We start from the raw sequence: 22,575 nt of genomic DNA, 5'->3' as shown, positions 1-22,575 counted from the left end.
TATTAATAAAGCAAGATGCCTAGTTGAAATATATGAGATATAAAGTTTATTTAATCTGTAACAGTAAAGCATACATTTAAATTATTGTGACAGATAAAAAGGGGGAGGAGAATTTATGCGTGCGTCACGTTTCTCAATGAGAAAGACTTCCGCAAAGGATGCACCTGTATCCTCGCTCATGACTCCTCAGGAAGCCTCCTCACTCCTCGTTCCTCGCGGTGCAATTAGAGAATTGAGATGTCCTTCAAGATGGCTGAGCTCGATTGTTTTCCGGGTCATAGGATGGAGGACGGAGGAGCGAGGAGACGAGGAGGGATATTGAGAAGCACCCATGATGTCGCTGCAGGAAGAGGGGGAAGTTACAATGGCACATAAAAAAGAACAAAAAATAATGTTGTGAACGGATAAATCATTTATTTAGCTAATTTCATGGTGGCTTTCAGTTAATTTTTGTTTCATCTCCTGCAATAATAATAATCATAACCTCAGTTCTACCCCAAGCTGTTTATTTTTTTAGACCACAAAGGAAGAGATTGTCTTCAGGTACAGTAACACCCGACAACCTCCCATCCTTCCTGCTTTTGGTCACACCATCCCAGCTCCCACTGTGCAAGACATGGTCTCAGCTGGCAAGAGTTCAGTAAGTCCATGCAAATTGTTAGAAGCCATTAGTGATCACTTTTTGGGCCTTTCTTCATCAATTTATTATGAGGTATCTGAAGTAGGCACATACATTGATTGGCTCCAGAATGTATCTGAAAACCTAAAACACATTTAAAATTGCATTAAATAGGCAAAAAAAAGAGGAATTGTTGCATAATCACAATTTAATCAAAACATTTCAGGAAAAAAGGTTTATAAGAATGAACTGTTCAAAATATCAATTCAAAATAATATAACAAGACAAAATATCATTCTGGGCTCTTTCTGGTTGTCAGACTGAGAGAAACATGTCGAGATTAACCATTGCGATATGCAGGAGACAATGACCTCTAATGGTCTGAAGGAGGAACTGCAGGTAAACTCATGAATTCATGCAACGCTAAAAGATCATATTGTTCATATATAACATATTGCTCTTTCAAATCATGTCTTATCCTTTGCTATTATTCATTAATATTAATTATAAGTAATTTATATTTGCTGACACTGGCCGATGCAAACAAGGGAAGGGAAATCTTTATCTATCTCAGAACATTCCTTCAACTACCCTCCAAAAACTGCATGAAGTTATCTTTTGAAAACCTCATAACTCCTCAAGTGTAATACACAGCACATCTCCCGTAGTGAAAGCAAGATCTAACACTGCATAATTATGTTTCTCTTTATTTCACCTCCCATGTGCATCAATACAGCCAATGTCAATTTTTCCAACCATCAAAATTATTGCTTTGGTGTTCAGGAGACTGATCATGAAACTGAACAACTCTGATTTATAAAAAATCCACACAATATTTTTCTCATTCAGGCGAAGTTCAACAAGACCCAAACTTCTTTATTAGGACATTTAAATAACAGACTAAGTGTTTTACAGGATTATTCTGGATGTATGGATGAAGAGTACATCTGAAGGCCCAGAGATTGAAGATCTACAAATTGTGTGAACTGTTTTGGAAAAAAAATGCAGCAGATAATGTATTTATATACAAGAGTATGTGAAGAAAATCTAGAAGTTGATAGCTTTTCCAAACGAAGCAGCAAGGTTGGCTTCTCTGAAGGCCTCTGATACAGTCTGGGAAAAGAGGAAAAGGTTTTGAAAAACAAATGTTACAATTATAAAAAAAAAACCTACATTTTAAAAAATAATGTATTATTATGAATAATAACATTTTTTATATGTAATTTTAATATGAATTATTTTACAATAAAACAAACAAAACAACAATGGCCAAGATTAGTGTGTTCATTCTTCAGAAGTGACTATTAAAAATAGTAACTTAATAGAGAAATTAAAGTATCTATCTATGCGCAGCAGTTTTTGGCTCTCTGATACGGTGCTGTTTGATCGTGTATGCGGTAGGGCTGCACGATATATATTGCACAATACGAAAAATAACATTGAACTTGAACGCGATTATCACTTAAACGCGATTATGAAATCACAAAGGCTGCGCCTGTTTTATGCGCGGCTTGTCAATGAAGTATGGCTCTGAATGCTAATCCATCTGAAAGCACTGCGAGTTTGAGTCGCTTATAATGTACATTTGAAAAAGCAACACACGTTAAACTTCTTTTCAGACACGAGAAGCATTTATTAACATCTTGTCCAACAAAAGACAACATTTAATATGTTTTTACTCCAAACTCACTTCATAACGACAGCTGAGCGTCCTTCTGTGAGATGTGGTTTCTTACATAGAATAAGGCAGTCGTGTGTTTATTAGTCATGTTTAATTAATCCAAGCGTTTCAATCTTCTGTTTATTCAGCTACAGCGATATGATGCATGTTATCTTCTGCTGCAGGGCATATTTTGATTTTCTGCGCAAGAGCACCCTCTAGCTTTCAGATGGAGAAGCATTTACTACTGATCACAGAGCCGTACAGCTCTGACAAGCCACGCATAAAATAATCGCAGCCTTTGCCAAATTGCATGCAGCCGTGCAGCCCTAGTATGCGGCGTGTGTAGTGTGTGTGAAGACGTGTTCTCAAGCAAGACACGCATATAGTCAATCGACCTTGCTTAATATCGGCCTACGGTGTCAGAGTAATGTTACGAGCTCGTTCCATCACGCTCATGACATCCCGCAGGACATAGCGAGGCCTCCGGGATCTGCCTGGATTGTTTTCGGGCCGGGGAGGCGACGCAGGCGGCGTCGGGAGAGACGGCAGAAGAGGGGCTGCCGGGGAGGACTACTGAAAAAGCGACTGAAAAAGCGACCACACAAGCCATCTGTACCAAGCATCTTTCTCACCAACGCTAGATCCGTTGTGCATAAAATGAATGAACTGGATCTGCTTATTGCTGGGAATTCCACCATCCGCGACTGTTATGTGATGATAATAACTGAGACTTGACTACACCCACTGATCCCGGACACAGCGGTACAGCTAGCATAGGGTGACCACATGCGCCATTCTCCCAGGACGCGTCCTGTCCAGGATTTCTAAATTGCCTAAAATGGCTTGAGCCCTTGCCTCTTTAATTGTGAAAGTGGTCATATCGATGTGCCCCCGGAACGCGATTTAGGAACACGATTTCTACACGGAGGTCTGTGCAAGCCACTGTTCTTATTGACATTCTTCATGCAATGCATTAAAATGTTGTCGTATTTGCAGTGCTTTGACCGTTCTCTGTAGATCCAGCCTTCTTGCAAGCCATGATCGGTTGATTATGTATAATGCATGCTATTGGTCAAATTATTTTTCAGTTGTTACCTTCCGCAAATATGAAAACAAAACCAAAACTGGGACATTTTATGCAACTTAGAAATCCTGGACAGGACGCATCCTGGGAGAATGGCGCATATGGTCACCCTAAGCTAGCAGAGCGCTCCATGCATTGATTCGACAGGAACAGAGACTCCGGTAAGAACAGAGGGTGGGTGGGGGGTCTGTGCATGTACGTCAACATTGGCTGGTGTAAGAACTGTAAGACCATATACACCCACTGCTGTCCGGACCTGGAAGCACTGACGGTATTGTGTAGACCCCATTATCTGCCGCGAGAGTTCTCGGTAGTGCTCATCACTGCTGTGTACATACCACCAGAGGCTAACGTTAGCATAGCTCTCACGCTGTTGCATGACTTAATGAACAAACAGCAACAGGCCTATCCTGAAGGAGTACATATAGTTGCAGGGGATTTTAACCAAGTGTGTTTAAGGACTGTGCTCCCTAAATTTGTACAGTATGTACAGTGTGCCACCAGGGGAAAGAACACACTGGACCGTGTTTATTCCAACCTAAAACACGCATATAGAGCAGTGGCCATGCCACATCTGGGCCTGTCTGACCATCTCTCACTGCTCTTATTCCCAGCATATACCCCGCTGATAAGACAAACTAAGCCAGAAAAGAGGACAATAAGAACCTGGCCTCATTCAGCTTCAGGACTGTTTTGCACACACAGAGTGGAGTATTTTTGAGTCACAGGACCTGGAGCAATATACAGAGACTAGCCCAATAACAAACCCTGGATGAACAGAGAAGTACAGTCTCTGCTCAAAGCACGTAACTCTGCTTTCAGGTCCGGGGACAAGGCCCAGTACAGCGCAGCGAGGGCTAACCTAAAGAGAGGCATTAAGGCAGCAAGAGAGAATTACTGGAGGAAAATAGAGGACTATCTGCAACAGAACAACTCACGGCAGGTATGGCAGGGACTACAACATTTCACCAACTACAAGAGCAGACCACCTGTGGCTGTCGGAGGCGATGCTGAACTGGCAGAGGAGCTGAACTGTTTCTTTGCCCGGTTTGAGACAACAACACCGCATCCAGTCACACTGCCTCCACCACGCTGCACACTCTCACGCTACAAGAACACCAAGTGAGACGTGTGCTGAGGACAGTGAACCCAAACAAGGCCGCTGGACCAGATTGAGTACTCGGCAAAGTACTGAAGGCCTGTGCAGACCAACTCTCAGGGGTCTTTACAAAGATTTTTAACATCTCCCTTACACAAGCCTCCATCCCCACTTGCCTAAAGTCTGCCACAATTGTCCCTGTTCCCAAAAAACCTATAGTCAGTAGTCTTAATGACTACAGGCCTGTAGCCCTCACTTCAGTGGTCATGAAATGCTTTGAAAAACTGATCGCTGAGAACATCAAGGCCAGCCTCCCTCACAGCTTTGACCCCCATCAGTTTGCATACAGAACAAACAGGTCAACAGCAGATGCCATCAACACAGCCCTTTACACCAGCCACCTGGAGCTGCCAGGAACTTATGTTAGAATGCTGTTTATAGATTATAGTTCAGCATTTAATACCATCATACCAGGCACACTGGTAGATAAACTGCTGCACCTAGGATTTCCCCTCTCTACCTGCACCTGGATTTTGAATTTCCTCACCAACCGCCCACAAACAGTGAGAATTGGTTCCTACTCCTCCTCCACCATCACAATTAGCACCGGCTCCCCACAGGGCTGTGTGCTGAGTCCACTCCTTTATTCCCTGTACACCTACGACTGCGCTCCCGTCCACTCCTCCAACAGCTCGTCACTTTATAATATTATAAAGTGACAAGAATATTTTTGGTGCGCCAAAAAAACAACTTATTTAGTGATGACCGATTTCAAAACATTGCTTCATGAAGTTTGGGAGTGTTATGTTGAATCACGATTTGGATTGAGTGTCAAACCGCCAAACTGCTAAAATCACACCAAAAATATTCTCGTCGCTTTATAATATTAATATTGAACCACTGTACTCACATGAACTGATTTAAATATGTTTTTAGTACATTAATGGTTCTTGAGAGAGGAAATGTCATTGCTGGCTATGCAGGCCTCATGGAGCCATCGGATTTCAACAAAAATATCTCAATTTGCTTTCTGAAGATGAACGAAGGTCTTACGGGTGTGAAACGGCATGAGGGTGAGTAATAAATGACAGAATTTTAATTTTTGGGTGAACTAACCCTTTAAGAACAGAGAACATAAAAAAAAGACACTTACAGGGTGGGCGTGACACACTCTTGCAATATCCTCACATGATGCTCCATATTCCATAGCTAATGCAGCCTCATTAATCATCTCCCCTGCCCCCTGTAAAATGAAAATCAATAATTAATGATAATTAATAATTAATTAATTATCATATCATTAAAAATGACCTCCTACACAAGAAAAGCAAAAGCAGATATATCATTACCGTTCCCAGAATGTGTGCTCCCAACATCCTATCTGTGTCCTTGTGGCTGATGATCTTTACCAGTCCATCTGTATCAGCATTCGTCTTGGCTCTGCTGTTGGCCGCGAAGGGAAATTTGCCCACTTTATATGGCACACCCTGGAAAACGGGCAATTATATGCCATTTTAGGAGGAAATGTTAGATGTGACATACAATTTAAGATGGAGAGGTGTGCTAAAATAACAACGAGTCTACTCACTTCCTCTTTGACCTGTTCCTCAGTCTTGCCGACCCAGGCGACCTCAGGGTGTGTGTATATAACGGAGGGAACACAGTTGTAATCGATATGGACGGCTCCTCCTGCCATTCCCTCGACACAGATAATACCCTCATCCTCGGCTTTATGGGCCAACATGGGTCCAGCTACAACATCTCCAATGGCATAGATACTAAAAAGAGATTAGAAACACAAATTAAGACTTGTTTGTCGCAACAAATGCAAGACAAATCATTTGAAATCTCCATACCTGGGCACTTTAGTCTGGAAACGGCCATTGACAGGGATTCTCCCGCGGTTATCCAGTTCAATACCGACAGACTCAAGACCGAGGTTACCAGTGAAGGGACGGCGGCCAATGCACACCAGCAGAACATCACAGGTGAGCGTCTCGTTCTTGCCCCCAGCTGCAGCTTCCACACTAACCAACGGAAACAACATAATGGGCAAAAGCACTAGAAGAATTTCGATCCTAATCAGCATTTGGAGAAACGCCGCACTCACGCCACATCGATCTTGCCGTCAGGTCTCTTGTTGGCGCCCATGACCTTGGTGCTCAGTTTGAACTTCAACCCCTGCTTCTGGAGAATTCTCTGGAAGTTCTTGGAGATCTCCATGTCGATGCCCATTCCACCGACGTGGCCGAGGAACTCCACTGCTGTAACCTTGGCACCAAGCCTCTGCCAAACAGACCCCTAGGAACAAACAGAATGGATCTTCATAATCAAACCCAATTCAGAAGCATAATCAGTCCTCAAATGTTACGAACATGCACTTTTATGAACAATTTAGATCAGTCTTATGATGATTAGGGAATGAAATTCTGTAATGTTCACACTATAACCTTCCAATCGTCCACTCACCAGCTCCACGCCAATGACTCCTGCTCCAATCACAATCAGCTCCTCTGGAACTTTTTTGAGGGACAAAGCGCCAGTGGACGAGACAACAGTGTCTTCATCAATCTATTACAAGGGAATAATATTTCAGATTTAATATTCATGATCTGAATGCAACATACCGACACGTCGGCTGTGTAATTATATGAGATGGTGGACAAATCAAGAAAAATGTTGATCACAAGACATTTACAAAATTTAATACACAATCAAAATAAAAACCAAAATCGCAATATGGCTTAGTGCGATTATCAAATTTCAAAGGCTGCGATTTAAATAAATATATGCACTGCGTGTCTCAGAGTGAAATTGTAATTTTAAAGAAGTGCTTATAAACTGGACGTTGTCAACAAGAGACAAAAAAAGCTTGAAGGTTTAAGAAAAGGTTTTGAAAGTTTTGAAAATGAACAAATTAAGACAGTTACAATATTAGTATTGGCATTTTGCAGCTGTACTGTAAATATATATTAATAATTATTAGTTTTTTCTTAAGTATCTGATTTTTTATTTTACAGTTAAATACTAAAATTGTAATAATTCTAATTTTGTTTAAAGCTGCAGTCCGCAACTTTTTTTGTGTTAAAAATGTACAAAAATTAATGAGAATATGCAACATGAATCCATTTTCCAAATAGTGTTTTTGTCTTATCCTGAATCATTATGGTACACTTATAATAAGTGTTTATATTTTGACTATTTCAGACCGAACTGGTAGGACTCGCCGCAGAGTATCACAGTAACTGCGTGACTCGCCATAGACATACACGGAGAAAAGTAGCTCCGGCTAGAATGTTCCTCTGCAAGACGCGTGCTGTTCTGTTTATTAACCACTAGAGGGCCAAAAATCACGGACAGCAGCTTTAATAATTTTATTAGTAATAATTGTTTTATAGTCAGAATGATATATAAATCTTTTTTTTTTTTTTTTTTTGGTGAAATTGTGCAGCCCAACAAAGCACAGCAAACAATGGAGCATTAAAAAAAATTATATATAAATTGTAACTTCTATCAGAAAAAAAAACATAAATTAAAGCTGCAAGCAACGATGAAAGGGTCCCACCGCCACCCGGTGGCTTTAGGAAAACAGAGCACAGTGGGCAATATGCATTTAAGTATATAAATATAGGAGGACTATGTCAGTCATTGGTATTTGTCACACTTCCTGCTACCAGCTGGTGGCGCTATGACTATAACAAAATTATGGCATGTATATGTCATCATGTGAAGCTTGGTCAAATGTGAAGTTTGGGACAGATATAACAACTTCCTGTTTCGTGGCGAAACATCGAATTTTGTCAGGCCACCACGGACACCCTTCAGCGAAAACTCAAGATCTTCGCAATTTAACGTCACAAAATCCTTTAGATTAGACTGTAGGTGGAATTTGTTAAAGTACAACATCTGGAAATGGCAAAAAAAATTAAATATATGTCACTTCCTGTTGGGTTTTCAGATTTTAGGGGCTTTTTTGTAGGTATTAGGCTGTTACGTCTGTCTACTGAATTTCATACCTGTACGTGAAACGTAGAACGAAAGGCGCTTAATTGAAATTTTGTAGGTGGCGCTATTGAGCCATTTTGCCACACCTAATTCTGAAACCCTTATCAAACGTAAATTTTCACCACTTCTGATGCGTGTGCAAAGTTTTCGAGCATTTTTAGGCCCTCAAAAATGCGATTCACTTCGAAGAAGAAGAATTGATCGAGCAATTACAATAGGGTCCTCACACCATTGGTGCCTGGGCCCCCAAAAAAGAGATTTTTTTCAACAAATAGTGAAGCCCTAACTTAAAAGTAGAGAAAAATAATATTAAATATTTTAATAATTAAAGAATGTACTATTTTACCCAATATTGCAACAATGCGTATTAAAGTTTTGTGCAGTTAGCTTAGCAACATGCTAACATCAAATGCTTCTGAAATCAATTATGAGTTGAGGTTTCCATGGGTGGTGCATGAAGATATTATTTCAAATCACTCTTATGAGGTTCACTTATGGGCATCCAGTTAGGATGCTCCCTTAGAAAGCAGCTGTCTGCAGGCAGTAGACAGCAAGGCTACTTCTTCTCTATTGCTCATGTACCTCAATGCCTGGGAAGGGGGTGACCTCTGATCCAGTAGCGATGAGGATGTTCTTGGTGTTTATGACTTGTTCTCCATCAGCAGTCTTTGCGGTCACTTGATTCTTGCCGGTTATCTTTCCAAAACCGTTGACGTGAGTTACCTATGGATCACAAAATATCATTATGTATGGCTTTAAAAGGTTTATTGCTTTACTGTCAAATGTGAACAGAGAATAAACAAATGAAAAATCTCACTTTGTTCTGTTTGAATAAGTGTGCGATTCCTCCTGTCAGAGCTTTGACAGCCCCGCTCTTCTGTGCCATCATCTTCTCCAGGTTCAATGAGAGCCCCTGAACTAATGCAGAATAAAAAATTATGAAATGACTGAATCATGTATGATGAAATGATATTGTAGGAGACCTCCAAAACAACATTAGGAATAATAGGGGCACTTTAAAATACCCACAATCCTCTATAATTTATTACAGTTCAAATGTCTTCTGCCAGAAGAAAAACTCAAATCTATTGTCTTCTGCAAGTCCTTGATGTTCAAGTCACAATAAAAGATGTTTATGTGGACACATATCGCATGTTTACACTTGAACTTACTTTCAATGCCTCTGCTTGCGAAATCGTTTCCATGTGCCAAGTGATACAGGTACGAGTTGTTCAGCAGAGCCTTAATAAGGCAAAAAAATAATCAAGTTAACCATAGTTAAAAGCATTTTGGAAAAGCATTTGTAAAATCACAAACCTTTGACGGAATGCAGCCCACATTCAAGCACGTCCCTCCGAGGGTCGCGTTCTTTTCCACACATACTGTCTGTGAGAGAAAGGCGCTTGTTACCAGTGCAGTCAAAACAAAAGCCGGGGGCATCTGTGATACCAAGGAACAGGAACTGATACCTTAAAACCAAGCTGAGCTGCTTTGATGGCGGCGACGTATCCTCCAGGCCCAGAGCCCACAACTGTGACATCAGCTTCAACTTTGACAGAACAAATTATTATTATTATATGAATATCACTTCATATTAAAGCATTTCATATCATTTAAGTTTAACATAAAGGTCATGGCTGAGGATTTGTAAATACAGCACTATCAATTAATACATTCAAGTGTATTAATGTCATCCAAGATGTTCATGTCTTTGTTTCATCAGTCAAAAAGAAATTAAGGTTTTTGATGAAAACATTCCAGGATTTTAATGGACTTCAATGGACTCCAAATGGTTGAAGGTCAAAATTACAGTTTCAGTGCAGCTTCAAAGGGCTTTAAACGATACCAGACGAGGAGTAAGGGTCTTATCTGGAGAAACGATCGGTCATTTTCCTCGTCTGGTATCGTTTAAAGCCCTTTGAAGCTGCACTGAAACTGTAATTTTGACCTTCAACCATTTGGGCTCCATTGAAGTCCACTATAAGGAGAATAATCCTGGAATGTTTTCTGTAAAAACCTTAATTTCTTTTTGACTGAAGAAAGAAAGATATGGACATCTTGGATGACATGGGGGTGAGTAAATTATCAGGAAAATTTAATTTGAAAGTAAACTAATCCTTTAATTCATCTTACTTGCTGCTTTGTCAGCATATGTTCTCGCAGACAAGACTGTGGCTCCGTGCAGCTTGCAGGGAAGGTGCTGACCTCGCTGTATTGTTCAAAAGAAATAAGCAAAATGATTTTATTTTATAATACAGATATGGTATATTCTCCATACTCCTTTTTTTGATGCTTACAAATGGCAAAGAAAATATATGAATACATTTTATAGTAAAATAAACAATCCAAAGGGAGAAACAGGCTAAAAAGAGAGAAAAATAAACATTAAATTTAAAGCATTAAAGGTCAAAAGAAAGTTACTCATGAGTATTAAACGGTTGCATAATTATGTCGCAATAAAGGCAAAATCCAAAATTCTGTGCCAGGCCTCAAATGTCTCCATATAAAGTATTAGATAAATTTAAACTTAAATGAAAATGTTGCCTGACATAAAATAAGTTGAAGTTTTAAAATGACTAAAATTGAATGAATATATATATATATATATATATATATATATATATATATATATTTTTTTTTTTTTTTTTTATAGGGCTGTCAAACAATTAATCGTGATTAATCGCATACAAAATAAAAGTTTGAGTTTGCATAATATATGTGTGAGTACTGTAAGTAATATGTATATATAAATACAAACCTATATATATTTGAGAAATACAAGTGTATGTATTTTTTTATTTTTTATATAATTTATATTAAATATAAATAAAAAGTTTTGTACATAAATAACATATTTCTCTTAAATATATACATTAATTTGTGTGTATTTATATATACATATTATTTACAGTACTCACACATATATTATGCAAACTCAAACTTTTATTTTGTATGAGATTAATCACGATTAATTGTTTGACAGCCCATATATATATATATATATATATATATATATACCAAAAACTAATAAAATGACAAAAGCACATTACAAAATGATTAAAAATTAAATATTATAATAAAAATATAATAATTTTTCTTAGGGTTTTTTTTTTTCTTTAGTTTTAATTCTTTACAGTAGATCACTGCCAGGCACAAGCAATATTTATTTTATACAATTTATGGTTGATTTTTTGCTCCATCTAGTACTGATAACTCCTAAATAGCCATAATTAGTTATATAAACATAAAAACGTCCACATTGTTGAACAGTAAGACAGCACATGCATGTCACATATCACTTTTTTCCCAAACTTTCCTCTAAATATGCCTGTCTCTCAAAACCTACCTACCTAGACAGCACTTTTGGGCTTCACTGGCACTTTCTAGGTAGGGCAGCTCACTAAGTGTTGTATTTAAACACGCCTATGATGCTAAAAAGGTAGAATATTTGGAGTGTATCTGGATCAGAATGATGTGACCTATATGGCAATTGATCAAAAAGCTCCACGGACTCAGTAAATGCAACAACACGCCCCTGCAAGTTCAGCCAATGATGACAGATCTAGATCTTAGTTGGGTAAATATGCATTAACACTTCGATAAATGAGATATAGATACAAGTAAATTCATGTCGCTAATATATAAACTCCCTCTGCTTCGTTTGTGTTCAACTGTGCACGCAGACAAGCTAGTATGTTGGGCCTACACTGTAATAACATTGCATGTTTTGTCTAAAACGCTTTCTTTTTATTCTAATGGACTATGGGTATATTCAAAGTACAGTGTACTGGGGCAAATAAACAGTCATTACCGTGGCGAGTGTGCGGTATAGATGGTTCCAGGTCTGCATTTTGACAGTACGTCCCTTCCGAGACCGCTTCACCTACAGTGATCGGTGTGTCCAAGGACTAGTCAATTTACGCATGCGCAGTACGGAAAGCGGACAGAGTCGCTGCCTGATGATGTCACGCAGCCAGCTTGTTACTCAACGTGGAGAAACTTCTGCATATATTTCAGATTCATCATAGAAAATGCAGTCAATAAAAAGAACATTTTCACTGTCTCGAGCAAAAATACATATTACTTAATCTTCAGACAACTCTAAGAGGGTAAACCTGTGCTGCCTTTTTAAATTTATTTTGTTAAAAGTACAATTTTATTTTGTCGAGATGTAATGTTAAATATTATTTATTTTATTGTTTGTTTATATTAAAATTGATGTTGTTCATTTTCATTTTTTTTTGTTATATATACCTTCTAGTTATATTATTTATGTTGTACATTTGTTCTTCATATATATATATATATATATATATATATATATATATATATATATATATATATATATATATATATATATATATATATATATATATATATATATTTGTGTGTGGGTGTGTGTGTGATACCTCGGCAACAAACGTAAAGCAAATATAATATAATATAATATAATATAATATAATATAATATAATATAAATACCTTTGAAAGTGAGGATGAAGTCAGTTTCTTGTACTTTCCCTCACCATACAATACGCAAGAAACAGTTCCCTCTAGTGGTTAGATAAGGCAACTGATACTCGGAAACTTTTTTTCACAAGTATAATACTACTTAAAGGGATAGTTCACCCAAAAATGAAAATTCTGCCATCATTTACTCCCCCTCATGTCGTTCCAAACCTGTATAAATTTCTTTGTTCTGCTGAACACAAAGGAAGATATTTTGAAGAATGTGTTAAACTGAACAGTTTTGGGGCACCATTGACTTCCATAGTATTTTTTTCTACTATGGAAGTCAATGATGCCCCAAAGCAGCCTGGTTACAAACTTTCTTCAGAATATCTTCCTTTGTGTTCAGCAGAACAAATAAATTTATACAGGTTTGGAACGACATGAGGGGAAGTAAATGATGACAGAATTTTCATTTTTGGGTGAACTATCCCTTTAAAGGGTTAGTTCACCCAAAAATGAAATTTCTGTCATTTACTCACCCTCATGTCGTTCTACACGTGTAAGACCTTCGTTAATCTTCGGAACACAAATTAAAATATTGTTGATGAAATCTGATGGCTCAGTGAGGCCTCTGTTGACAGCAAATCCATTCAAACTCTCAAGGTCCATAAAGGTAATAAAAGCATATTTGAAACAGATCTTAATATTTTATAGCAACAAGAATAGTTTTTGTGTGCCAAAAAAACAAAATAATGACTTTTCAACAATATCTGCTTTATGAAGCTTCTGAGCTTTATGAATCTTTTGTTTCGAATCAGTGATTCGGATCTCCTATCAAACGGCTAAACTGCTGAAATCACGTGACTTCGGCGCTCTGATTCACTCATTCGATTCGTAAAGCTCTGAATCAGTGTTTTGAAATCAGCCTATATAGATATTGTTAAAAAGTCGTTATTTTGTTTTTTTGGCGCAAAAAAGTATTCTCGTCACTTTATAATATTAAGATAGAACCACTGTACTCACATGAACTGATTCAAATGTTTTAGTACCATTATGGACCTTGAGAGTTTGAATGGCTTTGCTCTCTACTGAGGGCTCACTGAGCCATCGGATTTCATCAACAATATCTTAATTTGTGTTCAGAAGATGAATGAAGGTCTTACGGCTGTAGAACGACATGAGGGTGAGTAATAAATGACAGAAATTTCATTTTTGGGTGAACTAACCCTTTAAGTGGGATTTTGTAACTACTTGTGCTCATTTCGTGTGCGTGGAAGTTAAAAGTAACAGACAAAAAAAAATTACAAAGAAATAAAAAAGGGCATAATGACATGTTCATAGATTTCATTAAATTCTAGATTTGACTTTTTTTTTCTCGATATAGAAACACATTCTATTAATTCATTTTTTATTTTATTTTATTATACTATTAAATAAAGTAATAATACAAAATTAACGTAGGCCTATTAATATTATACAAAACTCGAAAGTGAACTCGAAAGTAAATGCGCATTATAGGGAAGCCGGTAACACAATCTAAAAACGACCATATAGCTCGACTGACTTTAGTTTCCCTCACTTTCGAGAAACACAACAGACTGAAGAGGATTACACCGGAAGTAGGGTTAATAGTTCACTCAAATTGAGCAAAAATGGAGCACGTGAGGGATTTAGAGCTTCAGTCATCATTCATTCACTTTAATTAAATCTTTTTTCTCTATAAACGAGAGAGAATGGTGGCTGAAGCGGCTCTTCTGCCTGACATCTCATTTTGAGCTACACAAAAGAAAGAAATTCATGTTTGGAAGCGAACAGTTTGTATATTTTCGGGTGAATTATTCCTTTAAAAGCAACTTCGTAAGTGTCCGTCAAAAATTGAGGTGAAATGCAATAATGATGTTCTCCTGTCTTCACTTCACTCACTTCAGTTTTATGAAGACATCATAAATCATTAATAGTGATGAATAAAACTGCTCTGTAACTGACTTTTGGCACCTCCGCTGCGCATGCGCGGTATCACAGCAACAGCGATAAACATGCAGACGGACGGTGAGCCCAAGATGTCATCGCAGCGGGAGTACGAGGCGGCAGAATACCTCGAGAAACACAAAATTATTGAGCTGATGGATAATTTAACTAGTATGCTCTTCTTCTACAGACCAGGTGAGACTTTCGACGCGTCTCGTTGTAGATTTGGTAGATCACCGTCTACCTTGTTAAAACCTCTGTGGCATTTACCTGAAAAATTAAACTGAGAGTTGATGACATGAATAGATTGGTTGAGAGTATTATTAGTGTGTGGAAATCTAAGGTTGTTGCTTTCTTGCGGTTAAATTTGTGATGAAACAGTAAAGAAAGACCAACTATACCCAGTCTCATGAATCCTGCCATTACAGATCGCCCAAAGGAATTTCTGATCGACCAACTTGAAAGGCTGAAGCTTTCCAAAGCTCGTCTAGGAATCACTCCGTGCCTCTTCAACGACTCCAACTTAGATGCGCTGTTTGGAGTCCTGGATCCTTCCAGTCAAGGCTTTATCACTTATGGTCAATACAAAGAAGGTAAATCTCTTATAATGTTGCAGAGGTTGTGAAAGCGCTGATTTAAATCAGTTCATGTGAGTACAAAATGACATGACATTGAAATGAAATGACATTTCCTCTCTCAAGATCCATTAATGTACTAAAAACATATTTAAATCAGTTCATGTGAGTACAGTGGTTCAATATTAATATCATAAAGTGACAAGAATATTTTTGGTGTACCAAAAAAAAACGCGTGATCCGAATCATGATTCGCTGATTCATTTATGCTCCGAAGCAGTGTTTTGAAATCGGCCATCACTATATAAGTCATTATTTTTTTTTTTTTTTGGTACACCAAAAATATTCCTGTCGCTTTACGATATTAATATTGAACCACTGTACTCACATGAATTGATTTAAATATGTTTTTAGTACATTAATGGATCTTGAGAGAGGAAATGTCATTTCATTTCAATGTCATGTCATTTTGGGTGAACTAACCCTTTAATGTAAACATAAAATGTGCCATTTGTTCGTGAAAATGTAAGGATTTAAAAAAAAAAAAAAAACATTTTATAGAAGTTTTCTTTATTTTTTTATTTTATTAATACACTTTTATATTTTTTAATTACATTTTTACAGGGTTGAACAGAGTGACAGAAAAAAAAAATTCAAAAACACTTTACAATAAGGTTTCATTAGTTAAAGGGATAGTTCACCCAGAAATCAAAATTATCCCATAATTTACTCACCCTCAAGCCATCATATGTGTATGTCTATCTTCTTTCAGACAAGCACAATCGGAGATATATTTATAAATATCCTGGCTCTTCCAAGCTTTATAATGGCACTGTATAGGGGGCGTGATTTTGAAGCCCCCCAAAAATGCATCCATCCATCATAAAAGTAATTCATACAGCTCCAGTGGGTTAATAAAGGCCTTCTGAAGCAAAGCAATGGGTTTTTGTAACAAAAATATCCATATTAAAAATGTTATTAATTATAATAACTAGCTTCCGAGAGACAGCCGTACACGATTTGCGGCAGAAGAGTAACCTCTGACCTGACACATGATGCAATGACGAACGCGGAAGCTCAGAGGATAGAGCAAAACAAAACACCGGTCACGAATTAGAGGTCTAAAATGAGAAATTTTAAAGAGAAATGTTGAAGTATTTCGATATAAGAGAAAAGGAGCTTGAGTTTGTTGCACAGCCCTATTTGTTTAAACCGCGAGAGGAGTCTAAGCTTATGATACTCCTACATCCTGTGCCATACATCGCGTCAGAGGATTACTCAAGTCGACTTGCGCAGTATGCGTACAGTCATCTTCCGGAAGCTAGTTATTTTAGTTTATAAAGTTTTAAATATGTATATTCTTCTTACAAAAACCCATCGCTTCACTTCGGAAGGCCTTTATTAATCCCCTGGAGCCGTATGGATTACTTTTATGATGGATAGATGCAGTTTTTTGGGCTTCAAAAGTCCCCTATTCAGTACCAATATAAAACTTGGAAGAGCCAGGATATTTTTAAATATATCCCCAATTGTGTTCGTCTGAAAGAAGATAGTCATATACAAAATCTTGGAATAATTTTCTCTTTTTGGGTGAACTATCCCTTTAACATGAACTAACAATTAACAATACTTCTACAGCATTTATTAATTAATCTTAGTTAATGTTATTTTCAACATTTATTAATGCATTATTAAAATCAATGTTGTATTTGTTACCATTAGTTAATGCTCTATGAACTAAGATGAACAAACAATGAACAGCTGGATTTTTATTAACTAACATTACAAAGATGTATTGCTCATTGTTAGTTCGTAATGTAATGATGGTTACTACACAAACTAATGTTAAAAAAAATGAGACCTTATTGTAAAATGTTACCAATAATTCTTTATTTTCTCAACAAATGCATAAATAATCTGAGAAAACACAGACAGAGAGTGAAAACGTGATTTTCAATTTTTTAAAAATAGCAACATTTTGATTCTACGTATAGGCCTGTGTAATGGCAACAAACAGGGATGTGCGATTTATCAAATAATGTGACTACGTCCTGTATCTGGTTTATTATATTATATGTAGTAAGTCATGGGGAAACACTGACCCTAATTTCTCTGAAGATTTCTCTGAATACTTCCATTAAGTTGTTTTGTTTATAATTCATGAGTATAAGAGTTATACTTGTGGTCTGACTCAGTATGATACGCTCAACATTGCTTCCCCGCAGCACTGAAGACACTTGGCATCAAGAATTTCAATGAGTTCCCGGATGGAGCCAGTGATGACAGGATATCACAAGAGACGTTCATAAGAGAGGCGTAAGTATAACTACTGCTTGAAAAAGTCATGTGATCGTTTGAAGATTCAATGGCTCTGAATTCAGACCTAATATCTAATGCATACACTATACACCCACGTATTTTTGTAGATATTTGATTATATGAGAAGTATGTTATACCTGATTATTGTCTATTTTGTTCAAAATTAATCCAGATTTCTCTATTTCTCTGTTTAGGACAGAAGGGCTTGTCAGAAGTGCAGCAACATTCCAGCTATAGGTGAATTAACAACTCTGTCCTTAAAAATAAGTATCTGTAAAATAACTTTTGTAATGATTTCCAGATCAACTAAACAGCTCTCATATGACAAAACAAAATAAATACCACAAATAAAATTAAAATGTGAACAAATATACAACAGAGCATCATATTTTGTTTCTCCATATTTATTCAGTGATACTGAATAATTTATGGCAGCCTCAATATTACAGTTTGAGTGAGTTGTAACCACGACCTCACACTGAAAGTGTTTTTTATTATTTATTTTATTTTAATTTGTAGCAGCTAAAGCCAATTTATTGACCTTGTGCCTTATTTCATACATTATGAACACGGGTTTTATTTTTACATGAGCTATTGAACAAGTGTTTTAACCCTCTACTATATGCAACAAGGCAGTAACAATTTAAACAATATATATTATTTGTGAACTAATGTTCAGCTTTTCTTTTTAATAGCCAACTTATTTTAAACAGTCATCAAGCCTTTGTGCACTGATCACAGACACGAAGATGTACCTTTAATTTCACCAAGCTGATTGTTCACTAAAAAAAACCCATATTCATTATATTTTCAGGCCATTTCAAGTTTGACTTTTCAAGTGGTGATATCTAAGTGGCTGAGCAGTTTACTTACTTTTTAATTAGTCTTCCCATTAACGCCATCATTAGCCGTGTTTCCATTACCCTTTAAATTACGAAAATTGAAATTGCGAATTGAAAATACTGTCAATGGAAACAAGTCAATTTTGCAAAAACTCCCATATATCGTAAAAACATTTCTACACTCGCATGAGGTGGTTTTCAGGCAATACGGAAAAGGAATATTTCGCAAAACTGCAATGGAAACAGTTTTTTTTTTTCACATTTACAGGTCACCTGCCATATGTAAAAGTCGATCATTCTTTAAAGAGGATGCGGTATGTTTGGACAGAAGACGAGAGTTCTTCATTAAACTCATAAAAGACAAAAGTATTACGGGACAACTAGATTCTAAACGACAAAGAAATGCCACAATTTATCAAGACCTCGAAGCAGACAGGAGGGAGAAACACCCAGAAACACCTTATAGGTGGCCGCTCTCAAGTATAAGGGGCTTTCCTTGCCATAAATGCTTGGATAACATGCCTACGTCTCCTTTGATTAAAAATAATGGCTAGTGCAGTGGCTGGGATTTACATAAACCTACCGATATCCGTTGCCATGATTTATGTAATGACTTACCACGAGAGGAAAAAAAGAAGTTTTAGTCGCATAACATTGGTTAATGGAAACACTGTCATTTTGTAAACGATTTTTATCGATATTTAGAAAATATTGCAAAAGTTTCGCGCAAATCTGTAATGAAAACACGGCTATGGTCTTCATTCAGGCCGATTAGCAAACACGGAATGCGCACAAAAACAAAAGGCGGGATCTATCGCGAGCCAATCATAACCGGTCATATCCAATGATAGCGCGATGGAGGCACTGCCTCCTCTCACATGACTTTCCCCCATTCATTCTCAGTTACCCTCCACTAAACCCACCGCATGCTTTGGGGTGTCTGTTATAAGTCAATTGGGACAGAGGAGGCAAGCCTCCCGCTGTAACTTTACCTGAGGGTGTTGCTGTTGGACAGTGTTACTTCATAAAAACGAGTGACCTTAACACTTTTTATGTCACATTTTGTAATATTTGCATTGTTATATTTTAGTAATGTCAACTATTTTCTCATCCAGTTCTTTTGAGGAGACACTGCCTCCCTTGCCTCCTCGGAGGAAACGCCCCTGATACACATACATACATACACACACACACATATATATTTACAAATATATATATATATATATACACACTATATTGCCAAAAGTATCGGGACACCCCTCCAAATCATTGATTTCAGGTGTTCCAATCATTTCCATGGCCACAGGTGTATAAAATCAAGCACCTATGCAGACTGCTTCTACAAATATTTGTGAAAGAATGGGTCGCTCTCAGGAGCTCAGTGAATTCAAGGTTTCTACCTGTGCACGAAGTCCATTCATGAAATTTCCTCACTACTAAATATTCCACGGTCAACTGTTAGTGGTATCATAACAAAGTGGAAGCAATTGGGAACAACAGCAACTCAGTGGTAGGCCACATAAAATCACAGAGCGAGGTCAGCATATATGCAGAAGTCGCCAACTTTCTGCAGAGTCAATAGCTACAGACCTCCAAACTTTGTGTGGCCTTCAGATTAGCTCAAGAACAGTGCCTAGAGAGCTTCATGGAATGGGTTTCTATGGCCGAGCAGCTGCATCCAAGCCTTACATCACCAAGTGCAATGCAAAGTGTCGGATGCAGTGGTGTAAAGCACGCCGCCACCGGACTCTAGAGCAGTGGAGACGTGTTCTCTGGAGTGACGAATCACACTTCTCTGTCTGGCAATCAGATGGACGAGTCTGGGTTTGGAGGTTGCCAGGAGAACGGTACTTGCCTGACTGCATTGTGCCAAGTGTAAAGTTTGGTGGAGGGGGATTATAGTGTGGGGTTGTTTTTCAGGGGTTGGGCTTGGACCCTTAGTTCCAGTGAAAGGAACTCTTAGTGCTTCAGCATACCAAGACATTTTGGACAATTTCATGCTCCAAACTTTGTGGGAACAGTTTGGGAATGGCCGCTTCCTGTTCCAACATGACTGCGCACCAGTGCACAAAGCAAGGTCCATAAAGACATGGATGAGTGAGTTTGGTGTGGAGGAACTTGACTGGCCTGCACAGAGTCCTGACCTCAACCCGACAGAACACCTTTGGGATGAATTAGAGCGGAGACTGTGAGCCAGGCCTTTTCGTCAACATCACTGCCTGACCTCACAAATGTGCTTCTAGAAAAATGGTCAAAAATCCCCATAAACACACTCCTAAACCTTGTGGAAAGCCTTCCCAGAAGAGTTGAAGCTGTTATAGCTGCAAAGGGTGGGCCAACTCCATATTAAACCCTACGGATTAAAAATGGGATGTCAAGTTCATGTGCACATAAAGGCAGGCGTCCCAAAACTTTTGACAATATAAGTAATAATATATATATATATATATATATATATATATATATATATATATATATACTTCTGTCACTATTAACTGTTTTTGTTCATACTATGGGTGTGTCTCAATCAGCTCCCTTGCTTCCAAGGTCTTGAATCAGTATATAGTGCACATGAATTCGGGCACTTGTAAGGACAGTAAGAACTCTGGCTCACTACACATTGGGACACCAATGACTCTATTTCCGGGGACAAGACAACATCCTCATTGTACAACATCACTACTGGTATTTATGATCAACAGTAGAACTGATAACTTTCTGATGTTATGTTTTAATGTTAATTAAAGTACAGTATGACAAATACTTTGCTTGCTACATACAAGCAACAATTCAGCCGTTGATAAATGTTAGCTAGATTATGTTCACTACCTGTCTAGCGATGTGTGTTTATGTTGAAATATGATTAAATAATGGCTTGTATTTTAAAAAACATATATCACATGCCATTATGTGTAGGTGTTGCCTCACGTGATTTATGTTTCACGCTTTAAAACTTTCGGTAAGGGAACATATGAGAATACCTGGTTTTCACAGTGCATTGTGGGACTTTTTAGGGATGGAACGTGTCAGTGCACTGGAAGGATTTTGCGAATTGAGACAGCCCTCAAAAATGGCCGACTCCCTGATCAGTGCCCTGACTACTGAACTAGAGAGATGATTGAGACATCCAATGAAAGTCAATGGGGTCCAGTTTTGCTTTTTTGACTTTTTCATATGTTAAATATCATAATATTCTACAAATGTCATTCAGCTTTTATTGTTTTTTAAAAAGTAGAACTTGTATTCAGTATTCAATCTTGATGTGTCATAAAAGGTGTTTTAAAAGTATATTACAGCCCACAACCATTGGGTTCATCTCAGTGCTTTTTTACATTGACCGAGATGTTTTTCAAAATATCATCTTCTGTGTTCCACTGAAAGTAAATGGCGATGGAATTTGTATTTTTGAGTTAACTATCCTTTTAACACAGAAACACAGGGAAATGACCATTAGTTGTGTCATAGACAAGAAAAACCATGAAGAATAACTTTTCTTCAACTTTTTCTATACTTTGTGTCTATACAACTATAGAAAATATATAAATGTGTGCATCACATTACATTCCTACCTATTATTATTTATTATTATTTTATTTTATTATTACTTATTTAATATTTTAAAATAATTTTATTTATTATTTTTAATTGTTTAAAAAAACAATAGGCTATTGTTTTTTTTTTTTAAAGCACAAATAAAACTTCAAACCAAGCATTTCACAAACAAAGTGTAGATTTAAAATTATAAACAAGTAAATATACTGTGCAAAATAAAGATAAAAAGAATTGTGACACTTTGGGGCCATTTACACGACACCGTTTTCAACTAAAAATGTGAAACTTTATGTTTCGGCCGTTAATTTACACGACAACGGCATTTTAGGGGCCTGAAATTGCAAGCTTTTGAAAACGGGTTTCAAATTGCAAGTTTTTGAAAATGATACACTGTTTAA

At 37.3% G+C, this 22,575-nt stretch overlaps 2 protein-coding genes across 2 annotated transcripts; one reads left to right on the top strand and one right to left on the bottom strand.

The window, feature by feature from the left end:
• Positions 1–1,474: 1,474 nt before the first annotated feature.
• On the bottom strand, positions 1,475–12,438 carry dldh (dihydrolipoamide dehydrogenase). The gene is made up of 14 exons (XM_048158633.1): positions 12,282–12,438; positions 10,604–10,679; positions 9,940–10,019; positions 9,788–9,856; positions 9,643–9,712; positions 9,288–9,388; positions 9,053–9,193; positions 6,935–7,036; positions 6,576–6,766; positions 6,322–6,492; positions 6,054–6,243; positions 5,815–5,952; positions 5,619–5,708; positions 1,475–1,732 (listed from the first exon to the last, which is right to left on the bottom strand). Exons 1-14 carry the CDS (start codon positions 12,318–12,320, stop codon positions 1,667–1,669), a joined length of 1,524 nt encoding a protein of 507 aa, XP_048014590.1. The 5' UTR covers positions 12,321–12,438; the 3' UTR covers positions 1,475–1,666.
• A 2,486-nt stretch (positions 12,439–14,924) lies between these two features.
• On the top strand, positions 14,925–18,156 carry si:dkey-42p14.3 (EF-hand calcium-binding domain-containing protein 10). The gene is made up of 4 exons (XM_048158801.1): positions 14,925–15,084; positions 15,318–15,482; positions 17,690–17,780; positions 17,978–18,156. The coding sequence occupies exons 1-4, from the start codon at positions 14,928–14,930 to the stop codon at positions 18,018–18,020; spliced, it is 456 nt and encodes a 151-aa protein (XP_048014758.1). The 5' UTR covers positions 14,925–14,927; the 3' UTR covers positions 18,021–18,156.
• Positions 18,157–22,575: the final 4,419 nt, after the last annotated feature.

Source organism: Megalobrama amblycephala, linkage group LG15 (assembly GCF_018812025.1).
Source record: "Megalobrama amblycephala isolate DHTTF-2021 linkage group LG15, ASM1881202v1, whole genome shotgun sequence".
In the NCBI taxonomy this organism is placed as follows: Eukaryota; Metazoa; Chordata; class Actinopteri; order Cypriniformes; family Xenocyprididae; genus Megalobrama; species Megalobrama amblycephala.
The sequence above is the reverse complement of the archived record's forward strand: the minus strand, read 5'-3'. Positions and strand labels throughout refer to the sequence as shown.

What these genes read in the sequence shown, in the direction of transcription:
- dldh (XM_048158633.1), bottom strand. Translation starts at nt 12,320, where the DNA reads ATGCAGACCTGGAACCATCTATACCGCACACTCGCCACG. An exon ending in GACGGCAAGATCGATGTGGC is followed by an intron (nt 6,493 to 6,575) that starts GTGAGTGCGGCG and finishes TCCGTTGGTTAG; the next exon opens with TGTGGAAGCTGCAGCTGGGG. An exon ending in TTCCAGACTAAAGTGCCCAG is followed by an intron (nt 6,244 to 6,321) that starts GTATGGAGATTT and finishes ATCTCTTTTTAG; the next exon opens with TATCTATGCCATTGGAGATG.
- si:dkey-42p14.3 (XM_048158801.1), top strand. Translation starts at nt 14,928, where the DNA reads ATGCGCGGTATCACAGCAACAGCGATAAACATGCAGACGGACGGTGAG. An exon ending in GCTCTTCTTCTACAGACCAG is followed by an intron (nt 15,085 to 15,317) that starts GTGAGACTTTCG and finishes CTGCCATTACAG; the next exon opens with ATCGCCCAAAGGAATTTCTG. An exon ending in TTATGGTCAATACAAAGAAG is followed by an intron (nt 15,483 to 17,689) that starts GTAAATCTCTTA and finishes GCTTCCCCGCAG; the next exon opens with CACTGAAGACACTTGGCATC.